Source organism: Zeus faber (assembly GCF_960531495.2).
Source record: "Zeus faber genome assembly, chromosome: 16".
In the NCBI taxonomy this organism is placed as follows: Eukaryota; Metazoa; Chordata; class Actinopteri; order Zeiformes; family Zeidae; genus Zeus; species Zeus faber.
The window spans coordinates 17,508,842-17,535,461 of record NC_137202.1 but is presented as its reverse complement, the minus strand read 5'-3'; the positions used below and the strand labels follow the sequence as shown (position 1 = coordinate 17,535,461).

General features: G+C 42.0%; 1 protein-coding gene across 1 annotated transcript in view; it reads left to right on the top strand.

The window, feature by feature from the left end:
• The window catches only part of LOC307241841 (GDNF family receptor alpha-1-like), a 99,675-nt gene that overhangs the window by 7,620 nt on the left and 65,435 nt on the right, over positions 1-26,620 (top strand). The window contains exon 4 of the mRNA XM_080016084.1: positions 9,552-9,725. Coding sequence (XP_079872210.1) covers positions 9,552-9,725 — 174 coding nt within the window. The remainder of the gene's footprint in view (positions 1-9,551; positions 9,726-26,620) is intronic.

Here is a 26,620-nt window from a genome sequence, read left to right as displayed (position 1 = left end):
GCGTCTGCTAAATGACTAAATGTAAATGTAAATGTAGCTGAGTTGTGTGTTGTTGTGTTCGTAGATGATGAGATGACTAGTGGAAGAAAAGTAAGAGGAACTAAACGGTGGCATGGACCGTGAGTGTAATAGCTGAACTGGGCGAGGGCCCAAAGTGACTGGATGGAAATTGTTGTGGTGAAATGATGGGTTGGCATCAGTGATAGGATATCAAAGAATCCTGGGGGTGCAGCCCGTGAATAAGGATGAGTTTCGACGACCGTATAATTTTCATAGAGCCGGCCCAATGACCTTTTCCAGTCAAAATCGTTCGGCGGCCTATAGGTATATTGGGTGGTATTTATTTAAACTACCGTGTGTACTTGAAGGATCTTTTTTGTTAGTGTTTGAAGTTTATTTTGAAGGATATTTGAAAGGAATTATTATATCCTTGGCTTTATTATGCCTGGGGCCTGGCTTCTCTACTGCGCCACCTTGCTCCTGCCTTTTTTTCTCTCAAGGGCATCAGTAACTGTTGCTCAAAGGTAATTTCATAGATCATAATGTGTATGGGAGGTCTTTGCCTGAAACCCCTGCAAGTCTCAAAGCTTTGAGACGGATAGGTTGTTTTATATCCTCGAGGGTGACTTTATCTGCACAAACCACACATACAGTTAATTTCCATTACAAATTACATTCAAATTGCTACGCTGAAGGCTTTCAATACACAGTGACTGAGAGGAGATTCTTCATAATCGTGTTTGCTTAAAGGGTAGGATGGCCATTTTTCAACCCAGGCCTTAATAAAATGTTGTTTCCCATCATTTATAACTGTTCATAGCACAACCTCACTGGACGCTTTACTACTGATAAACTTACCACTCTGCTGATGCTTCTTAAATGCGGTCCAATGGGACAAACATTTAAGCCTTTAATCCTCCTCGAAAAGGGGAGGCACACAATATTGTCTGTCTTCATATGCCACCATGCATATGCCTCTCTCCAATCTGTCGACACTTCAAACAGATTCCTCTCATCAATCCCCCTACTACTGAACTACAACCTTGAAGCGTAGTAGATTGTTGGTTGTAATCGGTGCGTAGTTGTTTTCGGGGCATCTGCGCAAACATCTGTAGTGCGTAGCCAGGCTGACGGGGAAAGGCAGCGGGTTCAAACCCCCGTCGAATGACACGCTGAGCTGAGAGCCTGTCATTGCAGCTGCCGCAATGCTGGCTGAGGAGCTCACTGATGCTAGGAACTGCCAGCATTCAGAGAGAGTGTGTCTATCTGGAAGCATTTCATCTGTGTTCAGATGAGTGTGTTTGTGTGTGTATATGTGTCTATACGTTGGTGTTTGCGTGTTTGTGTGTGTTTTCATTAGGGGTGTCACTATTCCGATTCAAAATCAAAAATCGATCGAAATGAGCGTTTGATTTCGAACTTCGGAATCACAGTCAGGTTTGCGATTCTCCCCGTATTTTGTCCGACATCGTCGCCATATCGAGTCAATCAAGATCCGCCGGTAAACAATGCAGTGTGCGCTGGGTTGTGGTGTAATGGAACGTAGTTGATCTGTGCTCCGTACGGGCCGCCCCCCATGTTTCGGCTCACATGTGAACCACGGATCAATTGCAAAATTTAACCATCATAGTGAAATACAGTTTTACTGCCACTGTTACTTTTTAAAGTAATAATCCATTAAATCTGGATGCAAGACAGTTGCATGCTGTGTTTTATTCTGAAGCGCAATGATTGGTTAACAGTGCGCTGTGCTATGTTGCTGCTACGTTACGACATATCATAAAGCAATTATCGCCGCAATGCGTCTGCTCGTCCGCCATATTGAAGAGGTCAAGATCAGCGAGTAAAAAACATGCCAAGTGTATTGAGAGATGAAGATTTCTCTGCAAAATCGACTGTAAATCGCTTTTTTCTGAACCGTTTTTCATGAAATGTAATTTGTTATAAACGTGAGAATCTGCGATCTGCTTCACAGTAGAGCAGCAGCAGGAAACGGAGTACATCAAATTCATCTCAAGTTTTTATTTGCTTTGTTTGCAGAAAAGATTGCTCTGATAATTTGCCTTTTACTACCAGCGTCCCCTCCCCTCAAAGATAGCATCGGTTTTTCTACCCGTATATTGATGAGTAACTTAAAAGTAGTGTTATAAGTAACTTATTGTTTATTATTTTAAAGTCTAGATGTGCTGTTTAATTTCTCATATTTTTGTAATTATTTATAATTTCATAATTCAAATAACACAAACTTATTGAGAAACAAGTGTTTTTCTTTAGAAATCTATAGTCTATCAATGACATACCCATCGGTCTTGAAATGTTTTATTTTTTATCGAAAATTTAATTGTGGATTTGGGGATTCGTGACACCCCTAGTTTTCATGCATTTGTCTGTCTGTGTGTGTACAGTATATGTTCGTATTAGCCAGGGCTTGTCTGATTTTGTGGTTCCATGCATGTATGAGTCTTGGTTTGTGTATGTGAAGGAATGCAGTCGACCACTACTTAGAGTAGTTGCAAAAGATGAAATTTATTCTATAGTTGAAGAAGAAGAGTGCCTCACTCGTTCTTTAATTCCTTTTTTGACTCAGTCTGTTGAGGATTCTTTCTCCCATTATTTCTTGCAAACTGCTTCTTACTTATCAAGTCAAAACACACTTGTGGCAGCTTCCACGCAGATTAACACTCTCCACCTATTTGCCTTTTAGCAAACTCGAGCAACTCCTACTTCACATTTATTTTTGTTTTGCTAAAGGGTCCCTCGTCAGAAGTTTGTGGTAGAACACGGACGATAATTTAATTTCCATATTCTGTTATAGCACATTGTGAAACCGCTGAAGTAGCTGTCTAGTTTGGACCGCCACGCGCCATCGGACTTCCATTAATATCCATCCCTCTGACCTCATCAGTGTCATTGTAAACCCTCGCTGTTTTTTCCCGTCAAACCGCTCGTTCACCCTGAGACGCTAAATGACTCATTCCACGCAAGACAATGACATTGATACCCAGAAGGCCTCTTCTGGGTATCCCAGAAGGCCTTTCCCAGAAGGCCTTTCTATTCCTGCTGCTGAGGTGATGTTCTTGTCGACTGAATCTGAGGAAAGTGAGACGTGAGATTATAATGTGAGTCTAGATTTTTCTTCAGGGTTTGCGGCGGTGCTGGATCAGCGCTATACTGTATCTGCTCTACTCTCTTGTGGTTCCCTCTCTAGTGGATTTAAAGAGAGCCCTAATCCCACATCTATCTACCTCTCTATCTATTCATCTTTTGATCATGTATAAAGACATTTGCATTTTTGGGTTGGACACTCCTGCTGATGCCCCTGACCCAAGGCATTGGTCAAGAGCTGGAGTTGGTCCCCAGGCACTGCTCTGTGGGAGTCCACTGCTCTTAGATACTAAGATGGGTTAATGGCAGAGCACTGATTTCCCTAAAGGGATTAATAAATTGTATCTTCTTTTTCTCCTTCTTCTTCTTCTTCTTCTTCTTCTTCTTCTTCTTCTTATTTCAATTTGTGTGATTGTCCATCCATCTACCCGTTTTTACGGTACTCAAACGAATCAAGGTTCTGGGCCGATTCATCCCTTCATTTGCATGGCAGCTTGTTCTTCTAAATACTCTCAAATCCTCCGCCCGGTGTTACTGTCCCTGTGCCTCGTCTCACCCGAGGCCTGATCGATACGGCATTGTGTTAGATTGGAAACTTGAAGCTGTGTCTACAAGAATGTATTGATTTTTCTCCTTTTCCCCAGTTTCCTCCTTTTTTCCGCCCAAGCACTTCCGCCCAGGGGTAGGATCAAAGCCGTCCTCCTTTACTTCGGCTAATGGTTGAGGTGTACAATTCCAGACAGGGATACGCTCATTGGGTTTTGGAGGACGCTGCCTGCCTTTGTTTTCCCTGACCTTGTCTCTTTCCTGCATTCCTGTGGGGTGTTTTATTTATTTATTTATTTGTTTGTTTTTTGTCAATTTAGAACATGTTTAATGTTCGGAGATGAATCACATAACAACACAGTGTCAAATGGATATGTTTCTTTGAAGACATTTCCATCCCTTCTCTCTACTTACCTCTACCGTATGTGTCCGTCGATCTTCGTTGTGTTGGCTGGTTTTCTTGCGTGTGAAATAGATAAGTGAAATAGTCCCACCCTATCACTTTTGGAAATTTTGGAAAAATGGTGTTAACAGTGCTCCTCCACTCCAGAATGTGACCTCCATACCATTGTCTTTTGTCTATATAAGAGTCAATGGTATATATAAAGGGGTGTCGCGATTCCGATACGAAGTCGAAAATCGATCGCAATGACCATTCGATTTCGAACTTTCAAATCACAAGCAGGTTCACGACTCTCCCGTATTTTTGAGAGTCCACTGCGGCTCCCCCGGCTCTGAACCGACTTTCATGAAATTTGGTTTGGAGTTGGACAAGCCGCGGTTGTGCTCTGCGGAGGGGTCCGCTGCGCCGCACGCCTCAACGCACACTGCACCCGCCCACCAGCGGATCTCCACCGCTCCAATATGGCGGACGCGCAGGCAGTGAGAGTTGACGACCGAACCAATTGCGTTTTAGTTCATGTAGAAGACAAGACATATGTAGTAATTTTCCTTTTACTGCCAGCATTCCCCTGATGCAAAATTAGCATACATTTTGCTACGCTTATTTTGGTGAGTAACCTAAAAGTTGTGTAATAAGTGACTTATTGTTTATTATTTAAAAGTTAGTAGTACAATAGTTTTGATAAAGCTCTCAACTGTTCAGGTGTGTTGTACAAATATTCTCATATTTTTGTTATTATCTATAATTGTTATCCTTAAGATATAGTAATTTATAGAAAAACAAGTGTTTTTCTTTACAAATCAAGACTGGCTCGTCTGTGACAATGGCATAACCGTCAGTGCGGAAAAACAATACGTATGTTTGAATCGAAAATCGAATCGTGACACCCCAACTCAAATATCTCTCAGTTTCTCTCTCTTTAGTGATGTATGCCCCCTCCATCCTTCCTTTATAATCACTTTTCCAACACAGGTATGGGCCAGCCTGCACTTTGACTCACCACTTAAATCAACACGCTGTTCTGTAAATGTCTGCCACAGTTATTGCCCATCGCAGTGCACCACGGGCCAAGAAAATCATTTTGTTAAAGGTGACCAGATTTGCATCCCTCTGAGAGGCTTTTGATTGGATATGAAGTGGAGGGGTGATTCATCATAGTTAATCAACGTGGTTGACAGCTCAAATCAGTGGGAAGGAGTGTGTGCCAGATCTGCCCCCACCCCCCTGCTGTTTCATTCCGCATGCAAATATACACAATTACCTGCGCACACACTGAGCGGCAGACACCGGAAAACACAGTCGCCTACACAAAAGCAAGCTTAAATATAGGCAACACACACATAGACAGTTAACACTGCTGGTATCCTTTCAAGTGACATCAGTTTTTTTGAATGACATATTTAGTCTTTCAGTCAAACAGTGAAAATTAGTCAATATAGTTTTCTACAATAGTGTTTGGTACTTGTACCCTCATGGGTACTGCAGGCGGTACTGCAGGCGGTGCTGCAGGCAGTACTCACAAAATAAAAAAAATGTGTTACTGGTTATAAATAACACATGCATAGCCCACAATAGCCCACAAAAGACGTAGGTTCCATACAAATAAAAAGTACATAATTGTTGTCAATTTTTTATTTTTCTCCCAATGCCAGTGATTGGGGTACTCAGCTGAAAAAAGATCTTACAGGGGGGTACACAACCAAAAAAAGTTTAATAACAGCTGTTTTACAGGATGTGTGGTGTTGGGGAGGGCAATGCAAATAAAGACCTGCTGATGACGGGGTCTGGCTTACATTGTTGCTTTAACCCTTCTGTACTTTATTTGGCACGCACTGTAATCAATAATAATCAATGAGAATCACGTTTTTTTCTTTGTTAATGTGACCCACCGCAAACTTAAGGTACATTTTGTGGCTTTTGACTTTTTTATTTTGTTTTGCATCATTTGAAAGTGAAGAATCACAGCTTCAAAACAAGGTGGTACTTGTGCAAATCAAGCAAATCTTTATTATTTAGTATACGCCCCCTCCACAATGATGTCTCCGGGTGTGTGTGAAAGTAGTACGATTTAAAGGTTGAACTCTATAAAAACGGTTTCACATTGTGACTTCACATCACATGGAATATGGAGGAATGATCTTCACCTGGATTGTCGCTTTAAAGGAAACGATAAATCGGCGTTGTTCAATGTTGTTCAGCATCTCAGTAAGTGAACCGTGTTTCCCCATGTAATCTAACGGGAATATTAAACTCCACGGTTTAACATTTTTGGACTATTTATATGTCAAACTCGATTTTGAAAATACGTTGAACACGAATCTGAAAAAATCATTTTCCTTCTGGAAAGGTTTTTTCAACTTATTTGGCTGCTCCTGGCGATCTTAGAAATGCGCAAGATAATCTTTCGATATTTGTCATATGCGATCAAACAGGAGGCTGAAGTGCCGGGCCACTTTCCCATTTATGTGCTGAGCGAATAGAATTGGCTCTGGGTATTTTCTGAGAAGATTGGCCATGGAGCGGTTCAGTACAGAGTGGTTTAATTGGGAGACAGTTTGTTGCGCTGTGCTTTGCGTAGCCAGCTGAAGAGTTGACTGACCATTGGCAGGTGTTTCAGAACGCACAGCCATGTGTTAAGTCGTCTCGCTAAGCCCTGATATGCACACTTACATGATTGTGTTGCCAGGGCCTCCAGCTGTCAGAGCTTTCCATTTACACCGCAGGAATCCACCATACCGTTTTAACCCAGCATGTGGAAATGCATTTCAATGACACTGCGCTGTTCTATCTGCGTCCACTACACTGCGTCCTACCTCCGACTATATATGACTCAAACCGTCTGCCCTGGGGACGTATCTTGCCATGTGGAAACCCAAATACCACTGTTTTAAATCATATAGAATGTGAAAAAAAGCACACTCCCTGGAATTATGAAAATAATCCCCTCATCATTCTTTACTTTGAAAAGCCATGACTGTCTGATTTTCTCTTTGTCATGACACATGGTATGGTATGGTAGGGTAGGGTAGGGTATGGTAGGGTAGGGGAGGGGAGGGTAGGGTAGGGTAGGTTATGATAGGGTAGGGGAGGGTAGGGTATGGTATGGTAAGGTAGGGTAGGGTAGGATATGGTATGGTATGGTATGGTAGGGTATAGTATGGTATGGTATGCTATATTAGCCGTGCGACTGAGGCCATTGTCATTTCACTACGGCGTGACATAATTCTCTGGCCACTTGCAGATACAACAGCAGTTGGCGGGGCATTATCCCGACAAGTAAAGCAGGGACCAGTCGAGCCTGGAGAGCATAAATTTAAAGTGTTGTCTTTGTGGCTGCCCCACAAAGTTCTGGTGGATGTGGGGGAAGGAAAATTTGTTTTTTAAGTGGTTGTCTTCAGTGATGTTCTTGGCAAGCTTGCAGGAGTTAATCTGAGGGGAATGGAGGTACCCCTGGTTTTGGATACACTATTGACTATCTACTGTAGTTTATTTTGTGTGTGACTATCAAGGCTACCGTCAATGTCAGATTCCCAATCTTTTTTAAACCAAGGATCCTCAATTTTATATGCATTACACCGCAGACACAATTTGATGACTATTTTGTCTCTAGGAGCCATATCAGCGAAGATTTGTACTGTCGGGTTACAGAATGATTGATCCCTAACTTCCAGACCTGTCTCTACTACAGTTAGGGAGATAACAGTGAAACTATGATTAAAATAGTCATCATTGTGCATTCTCTAACAGTGCTAATGTCTAGAAAATAAAATAATGGGGAAGTTGAACTGGTAATCATTTTGCCAGAGACCCCTTGAACCTTTTGAAGGACCCTTGCTATGGAGGATGTTAGAAAGCTCCAGGTGATGGCTGTGTAAAACCAGTTCTATATGTTGATACTTTTGGTAGGAAGTCAGCAAGGAATTTTTAAGGACTCTCTGCTGTGTACGGTGATGCGTTGGCAGTCGATCTGCTGTCCCTGAATGTGAAGTGGTCTACAGAGCGAAGAGCCAGGGAGAAAGCATGCAGCCCTGACGAGCAGCAGCGTTGATTGTCAGCGGGTGTGAAGTACAATTTTTATCCTTCGCTTTATCCTCTGAGACCAATCCTGAGACAGACAGCCGGGTCAATGCTCAAATCCAGCAGTTTATTTAAAAAGTTTTTGAGTTGGTTAAAAGTTATTGCATTGAAGGCTGAAGTAAGATCCAAGAACACAATGCAACTGTAGGTGGTGGTAAACCCAACATTTAGCACAAATGGTAATCTAAAGTAGATCCATTGGGAAGTCAATGAGTTTGGGTTGGGGTTGGGGCCATCATTTTAATATCAAATATCATGCTATTTTTGACACGATACCTCAATATCGATAATTTCACCATATATTGGGGATGACTTTTAGTGCTTTCACCAAAAGTCCTCCCCAATAAGATAAGAATAAGATATTTATTAGGACCAACAGCTACAACAGTCTATGGAATAAAACAAATTGCATTTCTTTACTGTAACGCAGAGTAAAACCCATTCCACACTATGGGCGAGCAAGAATCCGGTTGAGCCTGTGTTCTATGTCTCCTTTTTTTGTTGAGATGTGTTAAATGAGGGCATTGATACATACATTTGCGTTTGTTTCATCTACAACAGTTCTAAAAAATAAATAAATAACATCAATCTATAACTACATGCCCCCAATTTGGTACTAGGCTTCAGATGTTTCTATTCCAGGCCTGTTTCATGTGAAGTTTGCCTGTTTGCTCGATTGATCTGCTTGTATGTGCATCCAGTCCCTTCACGCACCACTTGGATAAACAGCACTGAATAAATCCTTACCGCTGCCACTAATTTCCCGATAGGAAATTCAGGCAAAACCCAAACCAATGTTGATATTTATGGGTTGGACGGCATGCATGTTTACCTTCTGGCATTAACACAGGTCTGCCACTTGGCTTGATATTTTGGTATCAAAATTCAGGATTTTTGTTATAAACGATCAAAGATGGTATGCTGTGCCCAACATGTCACCTGTTGAACCAATGCAGTCACGATTTAGAACAGTGGAGGACCCAATCTATTTTAAGTTATTTAAAGGATCAATGAATGCAAGGATGGATTGATGAAAGCTCCTAACACTCTCCAGAACTGAATTTGTTGCAAAAAGGAACTATACTCCCTGGCTCCCCCTACATGTTTCCAAACTCTCTCCCTGTTTTCCCTTTTTGAAGACCACGTACTATGTGTTTGGGTTCATACCTGCGACTTGCTACCTCATGCCTCTGATGCTTCCACCTGTAGCAACCTTGCTAATCCCTCATGGTACCGCACTCTCCATACAGTAACCAAATCACACAAATCCTGTCTGACACTGCAGTTCTAGTTTGACTTTTCCCCTGTGACCTCTGAGTATGTGTCTTATTTCCCGCCCTCTTCACTTCCCCATGATCTTTGTGAACCTTTTCTTTTTACCCCTTGTAGCCATTTTTTGAACAAAGCGCGTCTTTTGCAGAGGGATGGGAACCCTGGAGTGGCACCGTGACATTGGCTCCAGGCAGGGGGGGCAAGGCCCAGGGCAAGGTACCGCAGAGCAGGGACCCTGTTCTGGGTAGAGGGGCCCCTTCCACCACCGAACTCCAGGATCCCAGTAGAAACAGGAGAGCTCATCCCAATTGGGCAATACTCGGTAAATAACTATAAAAACCAAGAAACTGACACTGGCATGAAGTTCTTATGTTTCTCAATCTATGAATGCCTGTGTATGTGTGTGTGTGTGTGTGTGTGTGTGTATGTGTATTCACACATGTATAAACATGTGTTGTACAACTAAAAGAGCGCATCAGAAGCCCACAAAAGAGGTATGTTCCATGCCCCTTCTTACATTTCTTCTGTTTGGTGGATGCACTGAGCATGCTCACCACCGTCTATGTTGGAGTATGTTGAGTAATATTATGTTCAGTAATATCGTTAGGGCTTGATATTGTTCCATTGTCATTTTTGATTCTTCTAATTGATCCAGTCCTTTATGGATTACCTTATCAATTCCTTCTGTATAAATGCTTTGGAGTAACATGCGTTGGCCCGACACATAAATTTCAGAAGTGGTTGCTAAGTTGACAACCATGGATCTGCTGTTGGTTGACAAAATGTTTGCTCAATTTCAATCCTTTTATAATTGAGCGATAATGATCCTCTATGATTATAATCCATATTTCAATATTCTCACTTGTTTTACCATTTTCGACAGTAAAGAAATGCTCCAGGATTATAAATTTTCCTTAGTGGAGCTTTCTAAACCCACAGAGCTATACTGCTATTTGTCTTTTTTATGTAGGACAACCGGGCAACCAGACTGCACAAGATGGTTGACAGTGGCCCAAATCTGGTTGCCCAGGAGCTTGGTTTGATAGCTTGGTTGCTAGCTAATGGTTGTCAAACACATCGATGAGGGGAAATATTATCACGATGGCTTATTGATTGGGGTGAATTAGGCAAATTGGTAACGGCTCCATTTGGGTTGTAGTTCTGGATATTTGTGTCCTTCTCTATAGACCCAGTCATGATATATCCACTGACTGTCCAGTCGCTCGGTGTCAGTTGACCTAGATATCGATTTTGGTGTCCTTATAGGACAACTGGAGAGTGCTGTTTGTACGTCAATGTGTCAGCCTGCCGTCTAACTGCTAAGTCAGCTGTGTCGGGCGGGGGGTGACGTGCCCTTCAGACGATTTCCACAGCAGATGTGCTCTCTCCTTTTTTTTTTTTTTTTACCAAAAAACCCTGGAGAACCGATGGAGGGAGGGGTGGAAAGGCAATTCAAGAGAGCGAGTGCGGGAGAAGCAGAGGATACTGTATGTCATGTTTTGATATTCCCACTGTGCCATTTCGGTTTTCCGAACTTTCCATTTTACGGGACGGTCAGTGTCTACTGTCAACAGCTTCAGCATTTAGTTTGATTGGAGGAAGCGCCTTCTTTGTGGCAGTTACATGCTGGGTGCGTGAGAAAGGGTTTGTATTGCGATCACGGCGGCATGAAAAGATGACTTTCTATGTATTTATGGAAGGATTCCTGTTCATTGTTGCATTTGTTCTATGAATATGGCCTTCGTCCATACACAGATGTACCGTACTATTGATGCATAAATGCACACGAAGATGGCTGTACGCACAAACACAGAGTGATATGGAGGCTCTAGTGAAATAGAAATAAAGAGTTTAAAACTGCACTGGCGGAGGGTTTATTAGGTCAGTAGTGTTGTACTAAAAGTGAATGCCATCTCATCTCTCTCTTCCCACTTTCCCTCCCATCCCCCACCTCACTCCCGCTTTCTCTCCCATTTTCACTCTCGCACGAGGCTTCTGTCCAACTACCAAGAAAATACAACTTTTGGAAATATATTGCAGAATATGAAATGCCAATTTTGGGGACTTTTCATCAGTAGGTTTGGAGGCAAACAAAGAGCCTTTCGGCATGTAAAACACAGTTGGTTAGAAAACACGCTCCATAAAAGGAAGGATAATGTCATGTATTATTTTGCCAAATTTGTTTCCAGACCATCCATACACTGGCATTCAAACAAGTTCAGAGCATCAGTAGCTTTGTTTACTGACCGTAATATGGATGTTAAAACTGTGTGATCGTTATTGGAGTAGTTTCATTGTAGTCAGTAATTATCACCATTAGAAGATAGCCCGGCAGTTTGGAACGGTGGAAGTACAGTAAATGAACAATTTCAACTCACTTTTTATTTTACTGCCCTCGGCATAAAGTGGATCAGAGTACGTTGATATCTGTCAAAGGGTAATTATGATTCTTCTCGTTTGTGTAATTTTCTATTAATTCTTGAAAAGTTAAAGAGAGAACTAATAGACTGTGCACGTGCGAGAGCAGTGTTTCCCAAACTTTTTTTCTGGGGACCGACTTTTAAAAAGTGACACAATGCCAGGACCCAATTCACAATGGGCATGTAAATCGTGAGAAGAGCGAATTTGTGCATAAATGAACGTTCATGACCATTTTCAGTGTGGTTCACACCCCCCGCCATACCTGTCAATATTGGGATTTGAAAATAAGGGAAATTTCCTGTCCCAGTGGCACACGGTTGGATGGTGGGGGTTCATTTAATTACAATATTAATTTCCATTTAATCCCTTTCCATTATTTTCAAATCCCTCTGCTAAGATTTGGCACAGCATCGAGGCAACCCCTCCAAGGACAATTATACATTTTTAACACTTTAAATAAAAATTACTACTGTCCGAAAATTATTTTAAGTTGCATATTTATTTCAGACGGATAATTCACAAAACAGGCAAGGGTAGGGCAGTGGCATACACGCGTAATGACTCTCCAATGCAGACTCCCCCACCCCCCTGCTGGGGCACAGAAGCAAGGGTTATTTCCTTTGCCACATGGATAACTGTGATCAGACGCTATTAAGGGCAAATTGCGCTCAGCAGCAAAACTTTAGGGGCGTGTTTGCGCTGTCATATCATTAGTGCAATATCTTTTGTGAATCGGACGCTTAGACGGCGCAGAGAACGGGCGCAAATTGATACGCAATTCATCGTGCTATTAGCAGCCGCAATTCATTCTCTGTGAATTCGCCCCACAGTTTTTATTTGTTCTGTGTGGAGAAATGGAGAACGGGACGTTCAGCGGAGCGGAGATTGCTCCCTCTCCATACACATTTGGGTACGGGTGGGGCGGCACGAGATGCACCACAGGACGGGCCTGACACAGACTCAAGCCTTTACGTGCTTGTCCTGGCAATGTTAATTAAAAGACTATAGAAGAAATTCTGCAAATTTATTTGGCGACAAAAATTTTAAATCAACTGCGACCCGCCTGTGAGAAAACATGTGCTAGACAAACGATGACGTGGGGCAAATTATTTGAAGACCATCACGCCGCTGGGTTTATGGGCTCTACTCGCGAATACAAAATCCGAAAAAGGGAGAACACAAGAAAGTGAAAAAAGAGCAGGCACTAGAATCACCCCTGGGCAGAGCCGACGGCGGGCTGCCACCAAAAGTGTTTTGATCCAGACGCATGTTTAGAACCTTTCAGGTTCTTGTTGGAGCGACGTTCTTATTTAGCGTAAAGTCATGTTATTATTTGTGCCCCTCAGTCATTTTATGCGCATATTGCCCCTGGTCTTCTTCATACTACTTTTAATTTGGGGGAACACTTTCATCCGGATTAGCAGGGACCAAAGAAAAACCATGATTTTCAGGATTTGCTCAGGAATTGTGTCTTCTGTCCAGCAACTTCTTCGGCTCACCTGGTTGGACAGCTTTCTTTCTTTCTTTCTTTCTTTCTTTCTTTCTTTCTTTCTTTCTTTCTTTTTTGAGCTGCGATGTGACTGGAAGATGATTTAGATCATTAAAAATCTCCTACATAAGCACCTGACTCATGACCGAAGGAATCAGTTTGTGATAGATCAGCGTTCTCGGCTAGAGCGGTCTAATGGAAGGCCACGCCCAGCGAGTTTTATCCTCCTAAAGTTCTATTCTTAGAGCCTACGAGTCGTAATATTGAATACCTGAAAGATGAAAGATAAATGACCATAAAGCCCTTTACCAGGTTCATGTTTGATAAAAAAGCCTTTTTTAAGAGTGACTTAAGTAAGACTTTTATCTGCGTAGACAAAAGCAAGAGACAATAACAAGGAAGGAAGGAGGTCGGATTGTGTGGGGACAGGAGATTTATTTTCTGTGCATAACGCACGGAGAGGGGGTGATCAGGGAGAGAGTCACGGAGAAAGTGTCCCCATTACACATGGTTTTGTTCCATACAATTCCATATGCACTTGTTCCGTTCCATAAGCAGGCGTCAAGTAAAATAACCCCTTAAATAACATCTTAAATAAAAACACACTGTTTTGCCACGCATTGTCGGTACCGTTGGAGAGGGAGGCAGGTGTGCAAGGCCACCTATCTCACCTATTGGAAGATCTGGCCACAGTCAAATATTTGCATTGAACAGCCGATTCTGAAGTCTTAAAACATTTCAGCTCCTTTGAAGCAATAACCATTGGTTGAATAAACGAAGCAGCACACACAAGCAGAACGCTGCGGAGTGATGAAAACTTCGGCTCGGAATCAGCGAGCTGAGCGTTTTGACTCAGTTCAGGCTGTGGTGTCTGGATGCAGTTTGACGGGGTGACTCCCGACTCATGAGTCGCTCGTTTCGATTCATTCACAATAAACGACTCATCCAGTGGCAGAATTTTGAATAAAGTGGCTGGCATTCGCATCATTATGAACGAGGTGGACTGCTTAAATATGTCGAACATTTGATCAGATAGAATGAAGAAGCAGTATGAACATGGGAAGTGTCTGTCTCCTGTCAGCTTGAGGAAGGTTCCAGCTCTACAGACACAACAAACTGGTAGGAAACACAGGTGGACAGGATGTGGATTGTGTTATGGACACATGGTCATCACATGGAGGTTCATCTCTCCAGTTAGTTGAGCAATTCTCTTTTCAGCTGATCAGCTGTCAGACACACCGGAGGCTGAGTTCACCTCAAAGACCATTTTGTACCAAAACAAAGTGCATTGTGGGCCATACTGTATGACCTTGGAGATGGAATCCTGGGAAAGTGGCTTTTCTTGTGTCACTGCTGCAACACAGAGGCTCTGAAATGTGATTTAGTGCTCACACTTATTGAAAGTTATTAGACTGAGCCCTCCCATCCAACATCAGCAGCAGCCGCCACTGGCCGGAAGAATGTGCCCTGACCTCCCGAGGAAGAGGGTGGTATCATCTGCCAACTCTTATTATCAATGGATTACTTAACACAGTTAAGGGTTCCATATCCAAACTATTCTTTCAAGAAATATCCAACAGTTCCGCAACTAAAAAGAGGAGCTCTTTAGCAGCCCTGTCCAGTTCCTCTTTTACTATCCAGTCTTTTGGATGTTCCCTGCGGAAGAGAGCTGTTGTTATCATTATACATCATACTAATTACCTCCATACATTTGGAGCCCAAAGCCTAATATTCTAAAGATTTTAATAGAAATGGATGTTGAAGCGGATCAAATGCTTTGGAAAATTATCAAAATAAAAGGAAGCCATCATCCCCAATGAAGTAATTATAATCCAATAACTAAATTATGAATTGATCTTTCGTTAAGGAACCACGATTGAGTTTCACTTATTATCTGATCTGTGCCCAATTTTAGGGGAAATGTTGTAATCTACATTAAGCAAAGTTACTGGCCCTAAATGTGTGGAACGCCATTTGAAGCCCATTCTAGCCATTCTGGCCCTCCACCGTGACCGACTCGCTCCTTACCGGCTGCTGGTTCCAACCGAGGAGGCATCGGGAGCTGAGGACCAGCTTCGAGTGCGCCAACGACAGCGTGGTATTCCCGCTCTCTCCGCTGGCTCCGAATCTGTGAGATAACCATGTCACATTCGTCTGCATTTAAGGATTGGAAATGTGGCATTATGAAATAAAAGTCCCCTGGAAGTAATAAAAGTGGTGTTATGAAATTGAAGTCACCTTAAATAAATAAATGTTGATTTATAAAATAAAATCCCCTTGAAATGAATAAAAATAGTCTTTTGAAAAACGTAATTGTTTAAATAAATGAAAATGCATTTATATACTACATTATTTACTTACTATATTTACTCATTTATATATTTATATTTCCATTTATTGATATATTTTCTGCCTCATTTATTTATTTCAGGATTTATTTTATTTAATCCATATAAGTGATCCATATCTTTATTCCTTCCCAGGAATAGTTTGAATACGTTTTCACAGTTTGATGTAATAGTAATGTCAGTAATGTTTGCATTTTAGGCTATATATTAGTATTTATTTATTTATTTATTTATTTATTTATTCCATATACTTGTTCTGTTTTCACTTTAGCAGCCCTTTAGAGCTCTGGGGCTATATCATAATTTCTTCTTCTCGTCTCCATTGTTCATTTAGGCTTGTTATTGATTGCCACAAAATGTCAAATATCAGTAAGATTTCTAAGGCGTAAGCCGGCTGCAACAGTGTTCGTTAATGTTGAAAATAATACTTAACTTTTCATGACCACTGGGGTAGATCTTCAGAGTTTCGTATGACTTGACTTGACCTGAACAATGACTTGACTTGACTTGCTCGACTTAGAGCAGGGACTCCACTTGACTTGCTTCTCACCAAAGTATCTTAGGACTTGAATCAGACTCGACGGTTAAGACTTGAGACTCGCTTGCGACTTGCACACATGTGTGACTCCTACTTCTGTATAAAGTGGCATGAATAAACAAATAATTATTCATTAAATAATTAAATCGTTCACTGCAATTATGTATGATAATGTATTCATAAATGTAATGTATATACATAATTCAATGCTTAACGGCATGATTTATGCCTCTTTTTTTGTTCTCAGGATACCTTAATCTCCCCCTTCTCTGCTACACCATTTTTTCTAGTGTGCTATTTGTTTGGAATGAGTGGTGTAGGTCAGTGAGTGTGATGCTTCCCACGGGCCCTATAGGAAGGGGGTTGGGGTGGGTTAGCCAACCAGGCATGAGCTGGATATCAGCCCTGTCCCCATCATCTTACCGGCTCAGGGTCACAAGTGAAATGGGGGAAAAATAATATACTGTATATATACCGTTAATGCAGCTTACACGGCCAAGATCATATACAGTACATGCATATCCATCCTGAATATTAAAGGGGGGAGCAAAGGCAAGGAGGGAGGGAACAGAGAGCTCCAAGCGTTCCAAGAGAGCTTGAAATAAACCTAGTGTGAGAATCAGAGCTGGCGTGACCGTGTCACCTTAAGGCCTTGCAGAGGAATATGTGAGTGCCTCGGAAGGCCCTTTGAGACTGTGACTGTGATAAGGAACGAAGCAAAACCAAATATTTGACTTGACTTGACATGGACTGGCCACGGGAACCAGTTTAGTTGATTGGTGAGAAAAGGTGTGTGTTTGCGTGTGGGCGTGCACGTGCTTCATCTACGTGCACGCTTTATGTGTGTGTCTCCAACCCTTAGCTGATGTTCACAGACCAAGACAGACAAGTTAGGAGAGTGTTTTTCTTTGCACTCAATTCATTATTTAAAGCTCATCAGACAGCCCTGTGGAATACTTGATTCTTATTAATCGATGGGTCGATGAATTTTGTCCCATATGTGAATACTGTATCATCCCTTGATTTGATTTGTTCTGTCAGTCAGTCATTCAGTTGGTGATTCCGCTGGTCAAGCAGTTGTTTGTTTGATCGATCCTTTGTTTGTTTGTTTGTTTGTTTGTTTGTTCATTCGGTCAGTCAGTCGGTCAGTCGGTCAGTCGGCCTAATTTGATTTCAATTAAGTCCATCATTTAGACAGTTTGGCCAGTTTTCACGAGTAATGTTTGCTGGGATAGTGCTAAGGCAGTGCTGCAGATGTTTACCAGGTACTGCGACTCCCTCTATGGCGGCCTTGGAGAGGAACATGCACGCCTCCGAAGGCCCTTTGTGAGACTGTGACTGTGACTGTGATAAGGAACAGAACAAAACAAAATATTTGACTTGACTTGGCATAAACTGGACACGGGGACCAGTTTAGTTGATTAGTGAGAAAAGATGTGTGTGTGTGTGTGTGTGTGTGTGTGTGTGTGTGTGTGTGTGTGTGTGTGTGTGTGTGTGTGTGTGTGTGTGTGTGTGTGTGTGTGTGTGTGTGTGTGTGTGTGTGTGTGTGTGTGTGTGTGACTCAATTTTGGAACTGCCCTACAGTGTATATCACGGGGACTGTAAGGTATGCAGTTTGAGAGTCAGAAGTCAGGGTTGGATTTTGCAGATTTTTGTGTGTGTGTGTGTGTGTGTGTGTTTGTGTGTGTGTGTGTGTGTGTGTGTGTGTGTGTGTATGTGTGTGTATGTGTGTTTTGGGCTGTGGGCTTAGAGTTGAGAGATTTACATGCAAAGCGCCGGTGCTCCTGCGTCTTAACTTGGTGAAGTGGAGGTTGAAATGTAGTCGCTGCAAATGCGCTTAGGACTCTGACTCTGGCGAGGAAACCAATTTCATTTAGGAGTGGTGGGAACACACTCAGCCACACTCCATCTTAAGATGTTCAACCCTGGAGATTTACACCCTCCCACTGATAAGTTTATTCACTGCATTTTTTTTTTTCTGTTTTTTTTATTTGTGTGTTTTGGCCAGGCTTTTATCTTCTTAAGTAATGGTTTTGTACTGACTTTTGTGTGATGAGTCAGCAGGAGGGAGGATATCTGATTTCCATTAGTACCACAAACAAACAGAGATACAGACAGGTATCAGTGGTTTATAGGGACATATAAAACAAGATTAGTTGGGATTATGTAGGTTTAAAATACAACATTAGCATTTTTTTTGAATCATGACAGTAAAGGAGATGCTTTTAAAATTAAAAAAATGTAAATATTACGAAGACATTATGTTATTTCGATGTTATTTCATTTATTGACGGTCCTCTGAGGGTAAATGGAGAATCTAAATCTATGGGTGTAGGGTGTTAAGTCCGGCTTTCTATAACTAAAAATCCACGCCGTGGAGTTGGAGATGCGCGGAGAGTCAGACTGGAGCTAATTCCATTTGCTACACACGGGATCAGATGGCGGCTGCAGCGCTACTCCAACCGAACCACAGTTAATTGGTGAAATCCAGTGTGAAGTCTCACAGCTACAATTAGTTTTCGCACTCGGTCTTTCTCTCCTCTTTTCCCTTTCCCTGGCACATAGTTTTTTTTTATTTCATTTTCTTTTGTGACTTCCTAAATTTGAATGTGTCCCAGATGCATGAACATGCACACACCTGTGAAAACAGATACATAAAACACACGCACACACGTATATATCTATATCTATATCTATATCTATATATATCGATATATATCTATGCATACAGTATACACTGTTTATATATATATATATATATATATATATATATATATATATATAAACAGCTCTGACCCATCGAGGGACTGGACTCCACAAGCAGATCCTTTCAGTCCTGTAAGTTGCGAACCCTGGCCATCCACATGATGGAGAAGAACATGTGATTCATCAGACCAGGCCACCTTCTTCCATTGCTCCATGCTCCAGTTCTGACGCTCACGTGCCCGTGTAGGCGCTTTCAGCAGTGGACAGGGGACAGCATGGGAACTCTGACCGGTCCAACGCAGTAAGCTGAGATGCACCGTGTGTTCTGACACCTTTCTATCATGGCAACATAACTTTTTTAGCAATTTGTGCTGCAGTAGCTCTTCTGTGGGATCAGACGGGCTGGTCTTCACTCCCCATGCGCTCAGATCATTTCCATTGCCCATTTTTCTGCTTCCAACACATCAACTTCAAGAACTGACTGTTCACTTGCTGTCTAAGACTTTAAAGCTGGAAAAACACCTATGGTGTCTATAATTAAGAATAAGAAAATAACTTTTTTTATGTCAGCCCCCTAAGTTTGGAGAAAAGTAAAACTACGTGAGTGATTGAGTGATCCCCGTGCACACACACAGGAACTCACGCACACAGGGTGGTGTGCTGTCTCAGCACAATGAGCAGTAAACAGAGAAGCAAATTACTCTGAGAACATTATCTCTGCCACAAAACAGACACAGTGCAACAGGAAGAAGAGAGAGAAAAGCGAAGGGGGGATGACGGATGTGAAGAAAGAAGGGGAAAAGGGATTCAAGGACCCAAGCAAATCTGATTTGGGAGTTTTAACAGAGGCATAATTCAGTCGTGAATTTTTTTTTTTCCATTGATTGATGAGGCAGATTATTGCAAACCAATCGTACAATAGTATCTAACCCTGGCACAAAACTCCAGTAACTCTAGTTGAGGTGAAGGTATTACATTGACAAAGAGCAGAACTTTGCTTGTTGTAGCTGAAATGGAGATGTAGCTCAATAGGCAATGGGGGGATGTGCCTCCAGCCACAAACACACAAAAAGCGTCACCTAGCAACCAACTTCTTTGGCGATAAATTGAATGAACCAATACATCAATATCAAATTAACAAATAATATCATAAACACATTTTAAGAATGAATACATGAAATCGGATAAATTATCTTAGCTTTTAGTAATAGACAAATGTAAATAATTGCCACAATTCCAAAAAAATATGTGGGGTAGTGGGTGCCCTCTAAAACCCCTCCTCTCACCATTTCAAGTATTGAGCATTCTGATTGGAGGAGGCCAATTAGCTGAGCTGAGTGAGGAACTGGGGGGCCTCCTTTTATTTGTTCGTCCCCCTCTTTTGTCCTCACCCTCTCTCTCTCTCAGCTGTGCTGGGAAATGGCTGTTTTTGCACTGGAAATCTAAAGTAGAAATTACAGCAGTCTTTTGTCCAAAACATTCTCTCTGGAAAGCGACCATGGGAGGATGATTCCTTTGTCAAAATCTGAAACTGTGGCGTTTCCAGGGCCCTCCGACACAGAGCTACAGGCAGAGATGTTGCAAACACACCAGTTTATTGTAGAGAGTGGCAAGATGTAACAAGCCGGTTGCAGATGGAAACTTGTCATGACAGCGGCTCTCTCTGTGTGTGTAGAGATAGGTGATTACCTGTTGCTCATTGATTGCTCTGACAAGCAACAGTCATGCAGCCACCCCAGTTGCTGCTCAAACCACACACACTGACCGTAAGGAAACTGTTCTCGTAACAGTTCATTGAATAATGTAGTTCATACCCTGCCCTATTTCTTCCAAAACACTTACCTCTCCGTCCCAAATATATACATGCAATAGTTAAATGAATGAGAGAGAAAATATCTTTAAAAAAGTTCTTCAAAAGTATGAAATTGAAACTGACACTGACAGACACCCTGATCCACTTTACGACATACTGGAGGGACTATTATACATTTTACACATAATTTAGCCAGTTTCCCATCGTAACTATGGAGCGCTCTGCAGCTTTAAGGATGCAGTCCCCTATATCACGAGGAACAACCCAATGCGGAAGTAGGTGATGTTCAAATGGTCGTATGGCACGAGGGGACAGACACACCCGGAAGAGGAGGCATCTGGAGAGTCCGTGGCTCGTCTTCCAATCCCTGGCAGCGCCTTTCGGTCTGCGGGAATAATCACCACTAGTTAAGGGGCTTGTTGCGATATCAGGTCCTTTGCAGGGTTCTGCTGGCGGTCCTTATGAATTATAAATTGTCAGACCGAGACCCTGACTGGCACCCCGGCGTAACCACCGGTGACCTCTACAACTTTGCCAGTTGAACTACGATTATTCCTTAACACATGAGAGTTGTCATGAATTACGATGAATACGAAATGAGTGACATCTCATCTTTGGGACAAAGTGGGTTTGTCTTGCCAATACCTTTGTGATAACTGATAGACTCAGACATTGATTAATTGCCGGTCGTTTTCCTCCATTAGGACATTTCCATATGGTATGGGATCTGATTAGCATGTCTGCCAGCCATTAATCATATATTGATAATATTGTACGGTAGAGGCTCCATTCTTCCCTCATATCCTAAATATGAGCATTATGCACATCGCCGTGTCAGCACTCTTGAATGTCGGCTTGATGCCGGAACTGACGGTGGACTTGTTTAATTGATATTCAACAGGCTGCTAGGTCAGGTTAGTCTGGTAGTCAAGTAATTTTCTACATATCCCTTTTTTAATGAATTTCATCCCCTCGATGAAGGTGTCATTGAGTTGTAATTTTGCATAGATTGAAGGGCAAAATGGCCAGAGAAGGAATCAGGACTTGCTATTATCCGGTTACAATCTGAAATCTAGTCAGCCCACACTCTGACATGTGCAGAGTGGGCTGAAACAAGTCTGAACCATTAAAAAAAACGTTATTTAATACATTTACCTTAAGCAAATTGATAAAATACTACTACTTATTGTTTGTGGGACGGCAGACATGGGTGATTTGAGTTTATATGTAACCATAAATTGCTCCAAGGACACACAGCCACAATCTACTTTGAACCTCCAACTATGTCAGTTTTAAGTTTCAGTCAATCTTGCCCAATGGCCTCATAAATACAGTATACAGGTTTATTGCATCCTGTATTCACATTTCAAGAAACTGTCAAGACTTTAAAGCTGGAAAGTCGTGCTGGCAAGGCAGTAGACCGACTCCTTTGGGTGATTAGTTCCTTTCCAGTCGGCACATCAAAATGTATCGAGTCCTGTTAATTTGAGTCATCAGTCCACAAGAGATTTATTGGCCATGGTGATTTAAGTCCCGTCGTCAAGTCGAGTCACGTTCATTTGAGTCATTCCGTTCGGGCTTTTGTGTCAGTACCTGAGGGAATCATTCATTCCAGTACATTACGTACGGCTGGGGCAAGTCATATAAAGATAGTTTTGTGACACCGTTGTTTGGATTGATAATGAATTAACGATTTTAATATTTCCAAAATTTCCAGTTGTCAGCCCGTCGTCCGCTTCTTCTGCTTCTCAGGAGCCCCCGTACCCCCCTTCCAGAAAATATCTGATCCTCGCCTCACTTCCCGACTTACTCGCAACTGAATAACCTTTGCGCCTTGTTCTTTTCTCTCTCTACTTTTTTAATGTCCATTGTCAAGGACAAAGGAACCGGACCTGACCTTTGCATTTATTGCTTTCATTGACCCACGATCTTGGTGATCGACAAAGTTCAGCTTGATCTGCCGTCGTTCTCCCTGCGAGTCGCCCTTAATAACCCTATAGGCTGAACGCCAAAACAATATTAACGTAAAGGTTGTGTCCTACAAATACCCCCGGAGGGATATTTCATTCTGCGGAAAGTTTTAGCGATGATGATGATGATGATGCTGATGATGATGACGATGATGATGATGAAGTCCGGGCCCAGGGCTCTGTTTTTGTTTCTTTCACGGACTTTCACTTTCAGTTCAGAGAATGACAGGGAGTTCATAAAATATTACTTGAGGTCTCTAGGTCGGTTCCTGAAGCTGTAACTTTAATTTTTTGCATTATTCAGGGAAAGGAAAAAAAAAAAATGCATTTCAGGAATGGAACGGCTATGTAAACAGGATATGTTGTCTTTGTGAAATTGCATTTTCTTTGTGCGTTCCATCAAAACTATAAAAAATGAAAATCCTCCTCCAGTACCGAAGGTTTCAGACCTCTGTGTTAGGGGACCCAGAGTTTTTCATTTTCGGTCTCACTTCCGACTCCTGACTCCTATGCCTTCAGCACAAGGCTGAGATTCCAAGCGGTGTAACGTTATTACGCATCGTGGTTTTTTTCCATACTCCCGCTAACTTTTACTGTGAATTTTACAAATGAACTTGCTGTTACTATAACAGCGTTATAGTAAATAACTAGGTTGTGCTCCTGTCTCCATAAGTTCCTAAAGTTCTCAGCTGTGGATTACTCCACTTCATATCAAGCAGACCCGGCACCGTATTTGATTTTTTTTCTTTTTTTCCCCCCACAGACAGTAGAGGATTTTTTTTTATATGTGTTCATTATAATCCGCTGACTTATCCCTTTCATTTACCTAAATAAATTGGAGATTTCCCACTGAATAGGCACATTTAATCACTGAAGAGCAGGCACATCTATAAACACTACTGTGCAGCCTGGTGTTTATTTTATTTTTTTTCCTGTATCTCCTCTGCTCTGTTTTTTTTCTGTTCTGTCCACCCTTCCTCTTTTTTTCCCCCCTCACATTCTTCTTCCTTCTCACTCCTCTGCCCTCCTCCTCTCCCTCTTACTTCCCCCCCCTTATATTGGCTTCATTATTTATCTTCCGTTTCCTTGTCTTTCATTTAGAAATCCTATGTCTTTGCTTCTTTTGGTCTCCTCTCCCCACAGCCCCCAACCTTCTGTTTGCCCTTTCTTCTCTTCCCCGCTCTTCACTTCCTCCTTTTCTATCTTCTCTTCTCGATTATCCTCCTCTGTTCTCATGGAAGAGAATAGAACCTCTCCCGTCGTCAAACGACTGGTCCCAGTGAACACATTTTTCCAGTGGCTCAGTACTCTGCAGTCACTCCGGCAGAAGTGAGTGTTTGACTCTAACTGAAAACAATTACGGCGAAGGATGCCAAGGCATTTGGCATAATTCACATGAAATGTGACTGATTTACACTCCGCATTCCACCAAAGTGAATAATTGTGACAGAATCAAATTACCCTTGTGAGAATTCCGTTCACAGTTCAGAGCAATTCACAATTCTGAGCCGACTCCGACTCGTTCATCATTCGTCGGAGGCCCTCCCGCGCTCACTGTGCGTGACACCAACCGAATCAAATGAACAAAGATTCAGATATTTGAGCTCTGAGCTCGACTCTTTTTTGCGACTTCACTTGTCCAGAACTGAATCTGAGTTGAACCTTTCATCACTGCTCTCTTGCCCTGCTCCGCTCCTTGCTCTGGCTATCGCTCATACTGTAGCTCCGGATCTCTTCGCTGAAACACCGCATTTCTCACTCCGACTCCTCGGGCTCATGTTCGGTCCTGTGCAATCATTGATTTTTCCGGAGAGCTATTGACGCCAGGGAGAAGAGCTCTTTCGGAGAGACAAGTTATGAACGTTATTGAGAGGTTACCTGGGAAGTGGGGAAAAAAAGGAGGAAAAAAATGGACACAGCTGTATACATTTGCGATTTGTGTCTTTCCCCTGCTTGTCTTCCCTCTTTCCCAGACTTGTTATGCCTACGTTTGTGTCTGTGGACTGTCTCTGAAGCGATTAAGTGAATCTGCATCTCTCTGAGATTAGGCTTTAAAAAACACCTCAGGGAGTAAGAACTTGAAGTGTGGCAGCCATCAGCTTTCGGCTCCGGCAAGCTTTCTATTTGTATTCATAAATGCAGCGGTTCTCAGACAGATGCAACGTCCCCTTCGTCGAGATGGACGGTCTTTTGTCACAGACTTGGTGTTTTCGTCCGTGGGTAATACCCATCTGGCCATAACCAAACGCGCAGTCATTTTGCCTCCCAGACAGGCCGCCTTCTATGCCGAGACCCACTATCCATCTAGAAGGGATTTCCATCCAGCCGGGGTGGAGGTTCGGTTTTCACTGCTCAGTCGGGGAAGAAAACAGCTCTCTCACCAACCCTCCGATTGGCCGGATAAATGGCTTAGAAGCCTCTACACATAGAACCATAGAACCAACCATGGGACAGAAGAAAGTATTGTAGATTCATGGAGATACTCTCTATGGAAATATGCTCAAGGCTAAGGTCAAGGACTGTCCCTTTATGCCTTATCAGTCCAATGGGTTTCCAAGACCAACTGATATTTTGTTCTTATTACAACACTATAAAGGTTTATCAGTCATCCAGATTTTCTTTTAGAGAAGCGTTTTCTCCTCAAAGCCTGTAATTTATCTTGGAAACCACGCCAGGTTTTTCTATTTCCTTTAGTCGGAGTTGAAAGGCCCGCCTGAGACGACTGCGCGTCCCTTTTGTTGGTCCTCGTTCTGAAGCCTGAAGTGACAACCTAAGCTTTAACAATATGCAATATAACGCCGGATACGTTTTTTTTTCAAAACGATTAAGTTCTGGAAAGCTTAAGGGAGTGAGTTTTAAGGCTGCTGTATACAGAGTGGAACTCACTGGCGTGTGGCGAGGTGCCGCCTTTGTTCTGCCATGAATGAAGCGTACTTGTCTGGTAATGAGCAGTACTAGAGTAGAATATGTTATCTAATGTGATTATTTCTATCCAAGTGGCGCAGGTTTAAGGGATTTATTTTGAAATAGTACAATTTTAAATTAGCATCCGCAGACATACTGCTTTTATTTATGGTAAATAGTTGTGATCAGTGCTGTCCGCTTCTAGACATGGTCGTACAAAATGAAAGTAAAAACAAATTATTTAAACATTAAATCCTGTTTTTCGAACCCCTCGGAAATAAGGTTATTTGTGAGTCGGATATGTTTGGTTGACTCAAACATGAACATATGCAAGTGGTTTATTTACCGTTTTTTACTTTTTTTTTTTGACTCAATTTCAGTTTTTTCATCTCTCTTCGGGGTTCTCTTCAGACCCCCCTCCATATGTCTTTTACTCTGTTGTGCGGTGGTTAATGCTTAGTGTATATGTACACAATTAACATGCTTTATAGTTTTTGTAAATTTCCCCGGAGTGGGACTAATCAAGGTTTATCTTATCTTATCTCTTATCTTATCTTACATAAATTAAGATGCTTTATTGAGTACTTTGAAAAATTCCATGTTTTGTATGTTTGGTTGCACTTTTTACACACATTTCCGTGCGTATGCGGTCGAGTCTGGAAAAGTGAGGTTTGGATAAACAGGGTTCTGCTGTCCTGTAAATTAACAAACAAGGTTTAAAATGCACTGGCTTTGCCCCCGGCACACTGTTATTTGTCTGCGGAGTTGTCTATCGAACTTCCAGGAAAGACCAACTCGTGAAGGGTCCTGACTCCGCAAGTACTTTTAAGAGGCTTCAATGACCAAACTTGAGGAAGTGTACAAGTTTGAAGTATTCTTAAACAAGCTCTGGATACTCGCTGAAATCAGGGACCTTGGTGAAGCCTTATTACAAAAAAATCAATACTTTACTTTAAATAAATAATATGTGTCTTCTATAATTATTAAGCAGCAAATCAACAATCTATTAAACCTTTTCCTCTCCTCAC